Genomic DNA, 13,342 nt, shown 5'->3' with positions numbered 1-13,342 from the left:
AAACAACAACTTTTGCACTTCAAGGTGAAACTAATGGATCATTTTCCAGGTGGTCCTCCTATAACTGAGTATTTCCTTTGCAAATCGATCTGTGCTAGAGTTTGCCACAGTAAAGAGAAAAAAAAAAGTCTCTCTGCAGGAAGCATATGGATTGTGCTTGTTCCTGGAGAGAGTGTAGCCTGATCTCTGAGTCTGAGCCACTCAGTCACCAAGCTCATCGGTCATCTCAATGTAGCAGTGGAACGAGGGCGTAGGGTTTTATGCTATGAAAGTGCTTGCTGATAAAAGGGCTGTTTCAAAGTCTCACTATTCACTACATCATGTGACTTTGGTTGCCATGGTAGTCACATGGCACTCCTATTACTTCATTGAACATGCAGACAAGTAAATGTCCATACAGAATATCAATGACATTATATTTGAAATGTAAAAAAATAAATATACTTTACTATGAAGCTTTAGGGCAGGTTTTAATTAGTGAAACAAAGGTATTCAGACTGCCATTAATTTTTCCTTAGGTGTCATTAGTGATGTCATTATAAAAGAATGTAAATTATGTGATTGGTATACTATTTAATGGAAATTTATAGAAGTATGTCTTAGATTTTAACAAAATTACATTCTTATTTATTTGCAAGTTTTTTGTCAGGGGTTTATGCTTTTTTTTTTTCAATAAACAAGCTGCCTGTTAAAATCCATTGTTGATAGTGCACCCAGTTGCTACACTGAACAGAGGCCAAATATTTCTAGTCAGACACCTAATTGATGCCTATCTCAGAATTGTAGTCCAGAGGTGACCATCTTTTGGCTTGAAATACCATTGGCAGGACAGGTTTTGTGCAGTTCATCTGCATGCTTTTTTTATAATGAGTTTAGCGTAATGAGAGCAATTTGCATTTGTAAATCCCAATCTGTTTGTGACACTACTGTTCCAAGGCAACTCACTCGTGTAGACAGAAGCTTCTTGTGTTCTTTTTTTATGTACATTATAACCAATGACCATTATTAATGAAACATTTTAAATGTATTATGTATTGCATTTACTTTTTTTATTATGTGTTTAACATATTGCTCATTGTAAACTTGCCTGTTATGATTAACATTTGCATAATATTGTTTCACAGTGCATTGTATATTATGTTATAGTTTAACATTTAACACATCATTCATACATACCAATAGACTACATATCACATAGTCTATATTTTTACTTTATTAAATACCAAATCTGAGGATTGTAGCTGTGGAATTTGTCCTGTAATCATATGCTCTATGGGATGGAATCTGTGCTCAAATATCCAAGATTTCCGCTATCCTTCATCTGGGTCAATAAAGATCTGTATGTAAATAAAAAGACAATATAAAGCCCAGAACTCAGCAAGGGCACTAAATATTATTTTCTCTTGTTTCATTTCTAGCTATGAAGTAAACACTTTACTGCATACTCCTACTGTAACCTTTTTGCATAACTCTGCTGTTATAAATGGCTTTAATCCCTCTTCATTTCACTGATGATATGTGAGAGTCTAGCCACAGTGAAAGACTTTGCCGCTTTTGAATTCACTGTATGCCATATTTTATAACTAAATTTAAAATGCCACCTATGGAGATTTGTATCTATTCTCAATCCGGTCACTACCTATGGCTACAATGATACAACCATCATATGAGAAGGTCTGCTTCAAAAGTCCTTCCTTGATACATACTATGATCATACCAAGGGATAAGCTTCCACAGAAGTATCAATGGGAGCAAGACATGATAAGAATTATTGGAAAGATTGTCAGAAAAAAACTAAACATTCTATAAGCATTAATGTCCAAGAGGCTGGTTATAAAGTTCTAACATCAAGAGCAGCTAGCATCATTTATCTGTGTTATAAGGATGCTGACAGGATGACTCCATGTATTGTGTGCAGACTTGAAAAATACTCAAATTTTAAACGCCCAAGACTCACCAGGGAACGGCTGTTTATATCTAAACTAAAAGGAAACCTGGCTACACTCAATCAAGAAACCTATCGGCAGTTTTAGCTTTTGGACCAACTTAAGGATTGGTTAATACCCGCCCCTCAAAAGCCATGGGTTGATATTAAAAAACACAATTCTAATCTGATTCCTCTAGTTAATCTTCTCTGGATAGACAAGAAACACAGACCTGCAAACAAGTCTACTTTGCGGAGTATTCGCGACTCCCTAGTCACGTGGAATAAAATCACTCAATCTACCTTCAAATTGACACTTCCCTACTCTCACCTTTCCATTTTAGCTTTTATTGCTACAACAAAGCTTCACTCTTTCCCTGAAATCGCTCTGCGCCACCATTATCCTCCTCAGCTCCAGAGGCATAATAGATATGTAACAGGGCATATCCTAATTGATACTAGAGCTGCAATACCTCAAATCTGGAAACCATTGAGTACAAATAATTAACTTCTGCATCCTCACCTTTGATTAAGTGGATTCAATGGCCTGTCTAATTTGCCAATCTGTGCTCCTTTACAGCAAAATAATGAGTATTACAGTACTGTATTTTACCTAGACTTTGCGCTAATGTTTGTCTTCTCAAGAAGGTTTAGATGCAATGCAATACTATATTATATTTCAGACCAAGCCCTCCCCAGCTATTCACCTTTTTTTTTTCTCACCTTTTTTTGTACCCCCGTAATATTTGTTATTGAATTGGCAAATTCTTCAATAAAAATGTATTGAGTAAAAACAATAAATAAACCCTCATGTATTGCATGAATGACACAGTCATCAGGCACTCCTTGACAAGAACATAACTTGTTAAGATGGCAATTGCAAGAAGCGAGTAGCATTTTTTTGGGTAGATAGGAGATGTGTAGGAAAATTTGCAACTGCTGCAATACCTACACCTCACCTGTGCCTTCTTCAGTATGCTTTTAGGCTATTGTTTAGAAATATTTTTACCAATGTAATCCCAGACCATCTCCCTCCCTTTTTCCCACTCATCACCCTTTTTGTCTGTCTCTCCTTGATACTGATTTATTTTTTGCGTACCTAGTCTTATATCAGTGTAACAGGGAGATTCAATTCTAAAAAGCCGCTCACATTGTCTCCAGAATGGGCGCGAGACACATGGCACGGATTTTGTTTGACATAAATATCCCTAATTTTTTCTGGCGCCCCATAGAGGTGCGCTCAAATATGAGTGGATATTTTTACCGTATAAACGATAAAAATGCGCAACCGCGATGTTCCTCAGAACATTGCAGCCAATTGAATTCCCCCCTTAGTGTTAGCTAGAATTTATATTAATATGCATGTAGAACTGAAAATCTTATCGAAGACTAACTTTTTGGGTGTTTTTTTTATTCGTGCGTCTTCTTTGTTCATTATAGTGCTTTCTCTGCTGTACACTAATTAAGAAGTGTGTTGTGTGCCTTTTTCAGACAAATTGCCACATAACTCTTTATTCTGTTTCATGGTCCATTCCCTTATCACACTCTATTTTGACTATTGTAATTTGCTCTTGGTTAGCCTGACAAGATTCCATGAGTATTGTTCATCTGCACCTGGAGCTGTCTGTTTCTACTTGTAAACTTGACAAACTCCTATTTTTTGTTCTTTATAAGGTTACTTTATAAAATGTTATGAAGACATTTTTCATTTTCAGTTGTAGTGTAATATTGCTGTTGATTGTAAAATGAGTCAATTTAGTCACCACATTGTTGCTAGAATAGCCTTTTATTACCAAGAACTTTGCAGGACTGGAATTTAAATGTCACATGTATTAAGGTAAATAGCAAAAAGTTGAAGCATTATATTACTTATGCTGGGCATTTATTTTGAGCCATTTCATATGACCAGATTAACCACTGTCCTCCTATATAAATTCGTTATCTGCATTTCCATTTGAATAGACAGCTTATTATATCATAATACTTCCAATTTACTTTTTATGGTACCACCAAACATCAGCTGAGTCATTTACATGTGTGTTATTTAATCACTTTTGTATAAGGACAGTGTGTAAGGAAAGAAAAGTCATGTATAAGAATCCATTCTAGTTTAATAGCCTTTACTTTTTATATATCTCTTACCAGATTGTTATACAAAGCTTTATATAATGGAAACACATATTCTTGTCTCTAGTTAGCAACATTATAGTTAATGACCATATGGTCATTACAGTATAAGATGCACTGTCTTTTGTATTTATATTCCTGAAGCATATTGTTCCTTCTTCTTCACAGTATGTTAAACTATTTCAAAGGAAAAAAAAATCCTTTCCCTCTTGTTTCCGGTTGTCCTATCAAGTGTAACCTTGGACCCTTATAGAGCAATTAGACCATCCTCTATCCCCTCCTTTGTAATGAGGTTTCTTACATTCCTGAGTCTATAACCCTTTAGTCTTCCCTAATGGGACATCATTATTCTGAAAGAAACAATGTAAATGTAAATGAATATTCTCATTAACGAGTCACAGAGAAACCTTTAGCGGTAGCACTGTGGTAATTCTGCTTGTTATTTCTCCAGTATTCCAGGCAGGATTTTTTTATAATTCATTATTAGTATTCTCAATTACTTGTTCTTTAATTTTGCATGTCTTTCATAATCCAATGTTCAACTCCTTCAACCATGTCCTTGTTTTATTCTCCAGGTGCAACCTGTGAAACGTTCAAGGTCTCTGTCCCCAAAGGGCTTTTCCAGAGAGTCAGAAGAGTTAAAGAAGCTTAAGATAGCAGAAAAGAGGGCTGAACATTTAGAAAAGACATTGCAGATTAAGGTGAATGCTGTAAAGCCATATAAACCATGGCCTACCAATGTAAAAACTGCAGTTCTAAGGATAGCAAAAATCGTTCTCTAATTAAGCTGGAGGCATTTCATGAGAATGAAAACACTTAAATCTCAGGCTTTAAGGGTATATGTTGTAATTTAATGCAAAATAACTGTATTTTACTATGTTTTTTCTACATGACATACTTGATACAACATAATTTAGCTGGCTCCTCAGTTTGGTATGCGGTCAGAGGTAAGTTGTTTTATTTTGAAGTGATTCTTGTATTTGAAGAAGTGACTCTTAATAAGTGGAGAGTTTGCCAGGCCTGAAAAATATAAAACAACAAATGTCAGAAAAACATCAGTGGGAGAAGCATCCAAGGCAGGTTTAATTTGTAAATCTGTAAGTCAGGTGCTACTCTATTATTTATCTTTCATATTTGCATGCTTATAAAATTGCATTTTTAAAAGACATCCTGTAGGCTATTAGTTGGATGGCCCTTGTGCAGAAGGCTTGATTCATTTCCAATGAAAGTTGTTTTTTTCGTGTGTGTTTTTTTGGGATTTCAGTACACCTCATGACTACACAACATACCATAAACACCTATGCAATGCTACCAACAAGTGTGTATTCATTCAGAGTAACACTTTATTGACTTTAAAGTGATATATTGTCAGATGCAAAGTTATTTGCTGAATTTTGCTAACTGTCTGATTTAGTGCTTGGTTTGTTGCAAAATTAATCTAATTCACCCCACTTATGTACATAAATGCGCTGCAATAACTACTTAATTAAAACACAAAATATGCATTTATATGCCAAAAAAAGTGTTTTCTGTGTGGGTTAAGAAAACCCTAGTGTATAGGTCTCCATCCTATATTTTTTATTTATTTCTAAGCTCTGTGTATATGAACTGTAAACATCATGATACTTGTGTAGTTGTGTATTTTTCCAGATAATTGTAATTATTTATTTTTTTCCAACCTTCCGTACTTAATTATCTTTTCCTGCCAAAGTTTCCCTGGATGCATGTGCAAGTAAACCCATTATCTTGTTTCTAACACTTGATTTATCTTTAAACTGTGTATCAGTGGTGGGCAAAGTCCGTGCGCCCATAATTAAGTTGCTGATGACCTGCCGTCAGCCCCTGTCTCTTCTGTAAAACTGATTTGTCAATGCAGGACATGGAAAATTAGATCTGTGGTGAAACAACACCTTGTCCTGTACACACCACAGATGGTTTGGTCTGTCATCCGCCTGTGCACTAAATACTGTACCACCATGGCAGAATAACTTGTAAAGAAATTCAACAACTCAATTTTACTACATTACATTTACCAAATTTTACTTTGAATGACAGATGTATGGGTTGACTTCTTGTCAGCTTTCATGTGTTTTACTTTAACACCTGTTTGCCATTCTCAGTACTTCTGCCACCCCCAGTTATTAACAACTTCTATGCTAATATGTGCACCATGTCACATCTTTGCAACCCCCTGGTGTGTGCTTCTCGATGTGTTTTAACTCTACCATCTTTTCCTTACACAGTCAGATAAGACACATTCTCGGGTGTGTATGAATATTTTAAATATAAATTAAATAATGTAAAGTATCACTTGTCACCTGATTTTAACAGGTTTGAATGTTCTACGCTGTCTTTTTTGTGTAGGATTACAGTGCTTAAATCAAGTATTTTTGAGGCCCCGATACATGGGGGAGTTTTAATCTCTAAGATTAATCTCATGAGATAAATAGTGTAGAAAACATTGCACAATTCTCTTCAATATTACACAATTAATTGGAAGGGATTAATTGCCCAACCAATTGCTCTTGGCATTCCAGCATGCCTCAACAAATACAAAGGTCAACAGACCTTTCTGAAAGGAAAATCTATTTCTACAGCCATTACACTATATGGGGGAGATTTTCTTTATGTGACAATATAAAGTGTGGAACTGCGTAATCCAACGTGGCGTTTGCACTACAAGGAGGTTAAAAATCGCCGTTGTAGCTCAACTCATAAAAATGAAAGTGATCCATAAGGGATGTCAGGTTTAGTGATTCATTTTTCACAGTCAAACTACTAAAAATTTCTGAAGTTTAGCCAATATACAACATTTTGTAGGAGTGCGAACCATTATTATTACTTTCACTATTTTTGTTATTTAACCAAATCAGTTTTTTTTTTACTTCTAGTGATCGGTTTGACATAATACATACCTGCAACAGTAATAATACTTAAACCATGTATTTCAGAGAACCTAGATGTAATCATCCATTTACAAATATGTTAAGCAGGTATGTGTTATATCATCCCAATCTCTAGGAATAAAACATACTGATGTCATTAAATTACAAAGTATTAGAAGTGCTACATGAGGAAAAAAAGCTTTTAAAGAGTTAAAACTATTAGGGACTATGGAGGCATTATTAAGTAAGGGAATGTAACAAAGTCTGTAAAAAGGAATATGAATAGCAAAAATAGATTCAAACTTAAAAAACAGATTGTTTAAGTAAATCTAATCCTAAAGTGTTTTAAAGGCATAAACAATATATAAAAAAAGCACCTAAAATTGATAGCATTGGGCCACTAAAAGGTAGTTTGTAATGTGAGAGAGAGAGAAATCTGACCTCTTTAATACGTTATTTTCAATAGTGTTTATAATGGAGGAAAAAGTGCTTGGAGATGTCTTGTGCAGTATGAATGCAGGTGCACCACTAGATATCACTTGTTAAGCTCAGGGAAACTGGCAATACATCTAAACAGGCTTAAGATAGACAAGTCACTAGATAGCATAGATTAATTTATTCTAAAATAATTATGTATGGAAGTAGACCACTATTGCTTATATATATGGACTACTTAATATCACAGTCAGTACCACATGACTGTTGTAATTCAGATGTAGTACCAGTTATTAAATAGAAAGCAATATCTGAGCCACGAAATTATCGACCAGTGTGTCTGACATCTGTTTTGGGTAAAATATTTAAAGGAATTCAAAGTGATGCCACTCAGATAATATCACAGATAATACTTTCATTACACATTGTCAGCATGGAATCATAATAAACTGGTCATGCCAAGCCACTCTCATAAGGTTTTATGAGGAGGTTCATTGGAAAATGGATCTGGGTAAAGTGGGCATAAGATTTTAAGTCATTTGATTCTTTTTCAAATAACATGTTGGTACATAAAATGAGAACTCTAGGAATAGGGTAAAAGGTATGTAGATGTGTAGATAACTAATTTATGGCTAGAAACAGGATTATTAAATTAGAACATAAGGGGTTACAGATATTATTGGGGAACCACAGGATTGGTATCTCCCATCCTCTGCATTCCTACGATCCACCTACTTTGACTTTTTCACCAGAATGGGGTTCTTCGTTTTAAGGATAGTCAGACTATGTAACCGAATACCTAGAAAAGTGGTGATGGCTAATTAATTACATTTAAAAATGGACAGGGCAGCATTATTACTATTAGTATCCTTTTGTCTTGGTGGGGTTTTGTTTTGCCTTCCTGGATCAACTTAGATAGTTTAAATAAGAATAGGCAGACGTTGCTATACATGTAACTGGACTATAAGCAAATATTAAATTCACTAATCTTTGTTTGTGTCATAACCAGCTTTTCACTAAAGAATAGTTGGAACCTGCAAAATTTTTGACATGTGGATTATACCAAAATTGACCAATTTTGAATTCTTCAAAGATACTTCATGTGTTTTACCTAAATCACAAGACAGTCGTACATTTTTGGCTCACATGCATTGTAGAAATGATTTGTGCTGTCAGTACATGCTTCCGTTTCACTTAAAAAGCCTGTTATTTCAATGCATTAATAGCTGTTCTGTCACACTCATTGCAGGTTCAGGAAAATATAGAGATCCGAAGAGCACATGAAAAACGTAAAGAGAGGTTGCTAACCTTGCAAACTAATTACAGGACTCTCAAAGAGCAAATTGAACAAGATGAAGAGGGAGGCGCCAGGTGAGTTACTGTGTTATTAAACCACCAGAATTGAATATTTATATATTCTGTATGACAATGTGATAAGCTCTCAACCATTTGACAATAGGATTAAGAATACAGACAGAAAATGTCCACTTTATTATAGCTTGGTTAAAGGAAAAAAAGAGCATGAAACCTAAACTTTACAATAATTTATCTTAATTTGAAGGCATAACTTTCTCCTGTGGAAGTAGCTCCATAAAATCCTGCAGTGGACTGTTGGATAGATTTTACTATAAAAATGATACCACTAACCTTTGCTCATTGTATGTAAACTGTACATCCTATCAAACTGCAATGAAGCCTGACTGTGCATACTTCACAATGGCTGGCTGGTCCCTTGTCTGCTGGTAGTGCCACAACCAGGCTGCGAGTGACAATCTCCGATTCCTGCACTGTGTCTCGGAACCATTAGATGTGCTTGTTGGGCATGCGAAAAGAGAAAAAATATCAATATAAGTGTGTGTGTTTTTCAATGTGGAAGCTGAGCTTCTGTGTTTCCTTAGTATCCTGGTGGTGTGCCTATGTTACACTACACTGGGGGATGTTCTTGTAGGGACTGGCCCTGTTGGGTCAGGGAGATTCATTCAGCTGCAATAAGTTGATAATATTCCAGCTGGCTAGCTAACATTAATTTATGATTTCAAATTATCTAACATTGCTGAGTTGCAGGGGACACATGGATCACATTTTATCTGCAATTTTTCAGGGGTGTTATAAACTCATAGAAAAATATATGAACAAATGAAACCATACTTTTTCACTATTCCTCCTTGTTTTCATGCAACCCCAGAAATTTACCCCAACATCTAATAGACTAGTTCTCCTGAGTATATTCGTTCCCAATGTGTGTGTGACACCGTTACAGTACCCTGGAGCAGATGTAGACATTTAGGGCCTGGTTGAAGTCGGAAAACTTATGTTATGTCCATATTCAAATCCAAACATTTCTGTTATGGTATGAATAGTGGTAGTAAATACGTTCTGTATAACCAATGGGTACTTTTCATAAGCATAGACACACATACAGACGAAAAAAATTTTTGTAGCAATTGGTTCATATTTGCTACATGCATATTTGTAATGAATTTACATCAGAGCGCACATAACTGTTATGTAATCATAAATTAAAATAACAACTGATAACAATATAATAATAAACCACAATATTTGAGTTGTTTTTTAAGAATAACTAATTAAATAAAGAATGCTTCACAAACCTCCTAAACAGTGAATAAACAGTGTCACAATCATACAATCAGAATTGGACTGGTAATGCTGTATTGGTCACCACTATATTCCAATATATCCCCCTGCCCTCTAGCAGGTGCACAAAATGCATGCGTACTTATGCTAAACACAGGATTTGCATTAGCTGCATCTGCGTGTACACATCCTTACTGTACATGGCTTATGTTAGTCTGCCCCTTCCTTCTCCCGTTTCGCTTCTCAAGACGGATCGTAAGTGTCAGGTGTGTGCAGATATGAATTCCATGTAATTGCATAAGTTTGGATTCTCACATTTACGTAAGATATGCTATGCAAACGAGCGTACGTCCGGACTTGAATCAGGATTACTGTACTATATACATTTTTTTTTTAGATAGTGACTGAACTCGAGTGGAGTAGCAACCAAAAATTTGTGAGACTTGCTTGCAATTTTACTTTATTTACTCCTCCCATTGATGTTGCAGCTTGATGGCCTCATCCTTAGTTGTTAGCCAGGTAGTGGAGGGGATGGAGATTTTCATAATGATAGTTTGGATAGTATGTTGATTTTAATACATATAAGCAAATTAGGACATATTACTTTTGCTGTAGTTTGTGTAATTTATTGGTGTGTGTGTTGATTTGACAGGGTTTTGTTTTTGCACCATAGTACTGTGTAGTTTAACATGCAATGTGAAATGTAAAGAGAACGTTTATTAGGGTTTATAGAATGGATATAGTTCACTTAGTAGCTCATCCATAACATTTCTCCCATTGTTTCTGTAATAAAGTGAGATTCATTTATCTGTGAAAACTGTTCATTCATTCCAAAATGGGTTTTGTGATCCAGAACAATTAGAGATCATGTAATAAATTCACAAATGTATATGTAAAAGTCTCATAGCTTCATAGAATGTAAGAGCTTTGATCTTAGGCCTCTCTGTAGTGTCTGTATGAACTAGCAGACAAAGATATATCATGCTTGAGGAAAAGACACGTCTTATTTTTGCTTTCCTTGATTTAAAATATTTTGATTTCTGATTGTAAGTTTGAGATCGAAGTTTATGTAATACTTGCATAAGTACACTTTTACTAGCATTACATGACAATGTCATTTGAATGAATGTATTACATTTTAATAATTATATGCTAGTGTATTAGTACCTCTGATCTCTTTCTAATCTTTCACAGAATGAAAGTCCATAAAAAGCGCCTCCATCGTCCCGATTCCTCTGAACTTAGACATGAAGACTCTGATGGGGTGTGGAATGAGCTTGCCCACTTTAAGAGGGAAAATAAGAAGATGTTGGTTGAGAAGTAGGTGCAGAACGTTTTGATCAACCAGTTTTGGACAGATGTGCCAGTTGACTTTACAGGATCAGCCAATCACTTTACTAGGAAGGAAAGGTTAAGAAGTCATGTGTCCATCTTCAGGGGCACACCAAACCCCTAATGCTGGCCACGCACAACCCAAGTAATTGGAACACGGTCTGATTGGCCATAGATGTTTCTGGCCAAACTGGGCATTATCTGGCAGTTTGGCTCCATTTTCAGACTGCTGGCAGATCCATCCAAAGCTAGTTGTTTATTAATTAAGATAAACTTGTCCGATCAGACCACTTCCATGAGTTGCCAATACTGCATTTGTTGCCTAGTGGTAATATTGGGCATTCAGTGCATGTCCTTATATCCTGGTAAATGTGCTTTAACATAGAAGAATGAACCTGTTGACACACTTTCTGACAAGAATTAGCTTCACATCAATTTCACCGTTACTGGCAGTGCTCATGAGAGGTAAGGCTTTGTCCAATATAGGGGAGTTCTATGAACTGCTCATTATTGCATAGTACTCAATGTTACCAGTAGGTCTGAGAAAACGCTACGAAAGCTCTGTTGAAAGTTAAGATGAATTACAAGGTTTTGTCCTGTTAATGATTTGCAATATAATATGAACCTGTGTAAAGCAGTATGCATTAATATTGGGTATACAGGCAGTATTGAGTTGCCTACACACTCTGCAATATTATAGTGTGTTGGGTTGAAATGTTTGCAATCCCTTATGATCATCCTCTCAACTAAAAGGATCATTATTGTCATAGTGGAAAATGCAGTTGGACAATTATTATTGTTATTATTATTATTATTATTATTATCATTATTAATTTATAAGGCACCACAAAGGGACGGCAGCGCCGTACATGACATACAGAGAACAGAGAGCCATGACACAACATGATACAGAAAGAACAAAAAATTAACAAAAATATATACACAGACACAGGTAACATGGTAATGCAAATCAAATTATTACTGAACAATGAGCGAAAGTGAAGGTAGAAATTAGCGAAAAGTAGGCCAAAGATTTAGAAAACAGGGCTAAGGAAGCAGGCCAAGAGGTACAGAAGGTGATGGAACAGTAGAAGGAGCACACAAGGAAAGAGGGCCCTGCTCCTGAGAGCTTACATCCTAAAGGAAAGTTGGAGGCACAAATAGGGTGGTACTAACTGGGGGATAGAGCCGGGACAAGGAAGTTAGGAGGAGGACTGATAGACTTGAATAAATAAATGAGTCTTAAGGGCACGCTTGAAGCCTTTGAGAGTAGATGCTAACATGATGGAATGTGGAAGATCGTTCCACAGCTGAGGAGCAGCCCGGGCAAAGTCCTGGAGACGGGAATGGGAAGAGTTGATCAGTAAAGCAGTTAGGCGGCGGTCACAGGCAGAGCGGAAGGGGCGGCTAGGTATGTAGGTAGAGATGAGAATGGAGATATAGGGAGGGAAGGATTGATTAAGAGCTTTAAAGGTGAGGATGAGGAGTTTAAGTTTAATTCTATAGGCCATGGGGAGCCAATGTAGTGACTGTTGGAGGGAGATAGAGATAATAACGGCGGGAGAAAGAAATGAGCGGACAGCAGCATTGAGGATAGACTTAAGAGGGTCAAGGTGAGAGTCAGGTAGGCCACAGAGAAGGAGGTTACAGTAGTCAAGGCGAGAGATTACAAGTGAGTGAACAAGGGTTTTTGTAGCTTCCGTTGTGGGAAAGGGGCGTATCTTGGATATATTCCGAAGGTGGAAGTAGCAGTATTTTGAGAGGGACAGAATGTGAGGCTTTAAGGAGAGGGAGGTATCAAGGATGACCCCAAGGCATCTGACTTGAGCAACAGAAACGCGGGTAGTGTTATTAACAGAAATAGAGAGGGTGGGAGAGTCCTGGAAGGGGAGAAGACGGTAAGCTCAGTCTTAGAAATATTGAGTTTAAAGAGGCGGTGGGATATCCAAGATGAGATGGTCGAGAGACAGTAGAAGACACAAGACAGAAGGGAAGGGGAGAGGTCAGGGGATGAAAGATAGATTTGGGTATCATCAGCATA

The 13,342-nt window shown here is 36.4% G+C and overlaps 1 protein-coding gene across 2 annotated transcripts in view; it reads left to right on the top strand.

The window, feature by feature from the left end:
• CNTLN (centlein) overlaps positions 1-13,342 on the top strand; it is a 185,564-nt gene that overhangs the window by 74,482 nt on the left and 97,740 nt on the right. For both annotated transcript variants that reach the window (XM_075210868.1, XM_075210870.1), the window contains exons 11-13: positions 4,627-4,752; positions 8,621-8,742; positions 11,164-11,289. In XM_075210868.1, coding sequence (XP_075066969.1) covers positions 4,627-4,752; positions 8,621-8,742; positions 11,164-11,289 — 374 coding nt within the window. The remainder of the gene's footprint in view (positions 1-4,626; positions 4,753-8,620; positions 8,743-11,163; positions 11,290-13,342) is intronic.

The sequence above is a fragment of the Mixophyes fleayi genome, chromosome 1 (genome assembly GCF_038048845.1).
Source record: "Mixophyes fleayi isolate aMixFle1 chromosome 1, aMixFle1.hap1, whole genome shotgun sequence".
Classification (NCBI taxonomy): domain Eukaryota; kingdom Metazoa; phylum Chordata; class Amphibia; order Anura; family Limnodynastidae; genus Mixophyes; species Mixophyes fleayi.
Note: the sequence above shows the minus strand (reverse complement) of the source record. Positions and strands in the feature narration are given on the sequence as shown.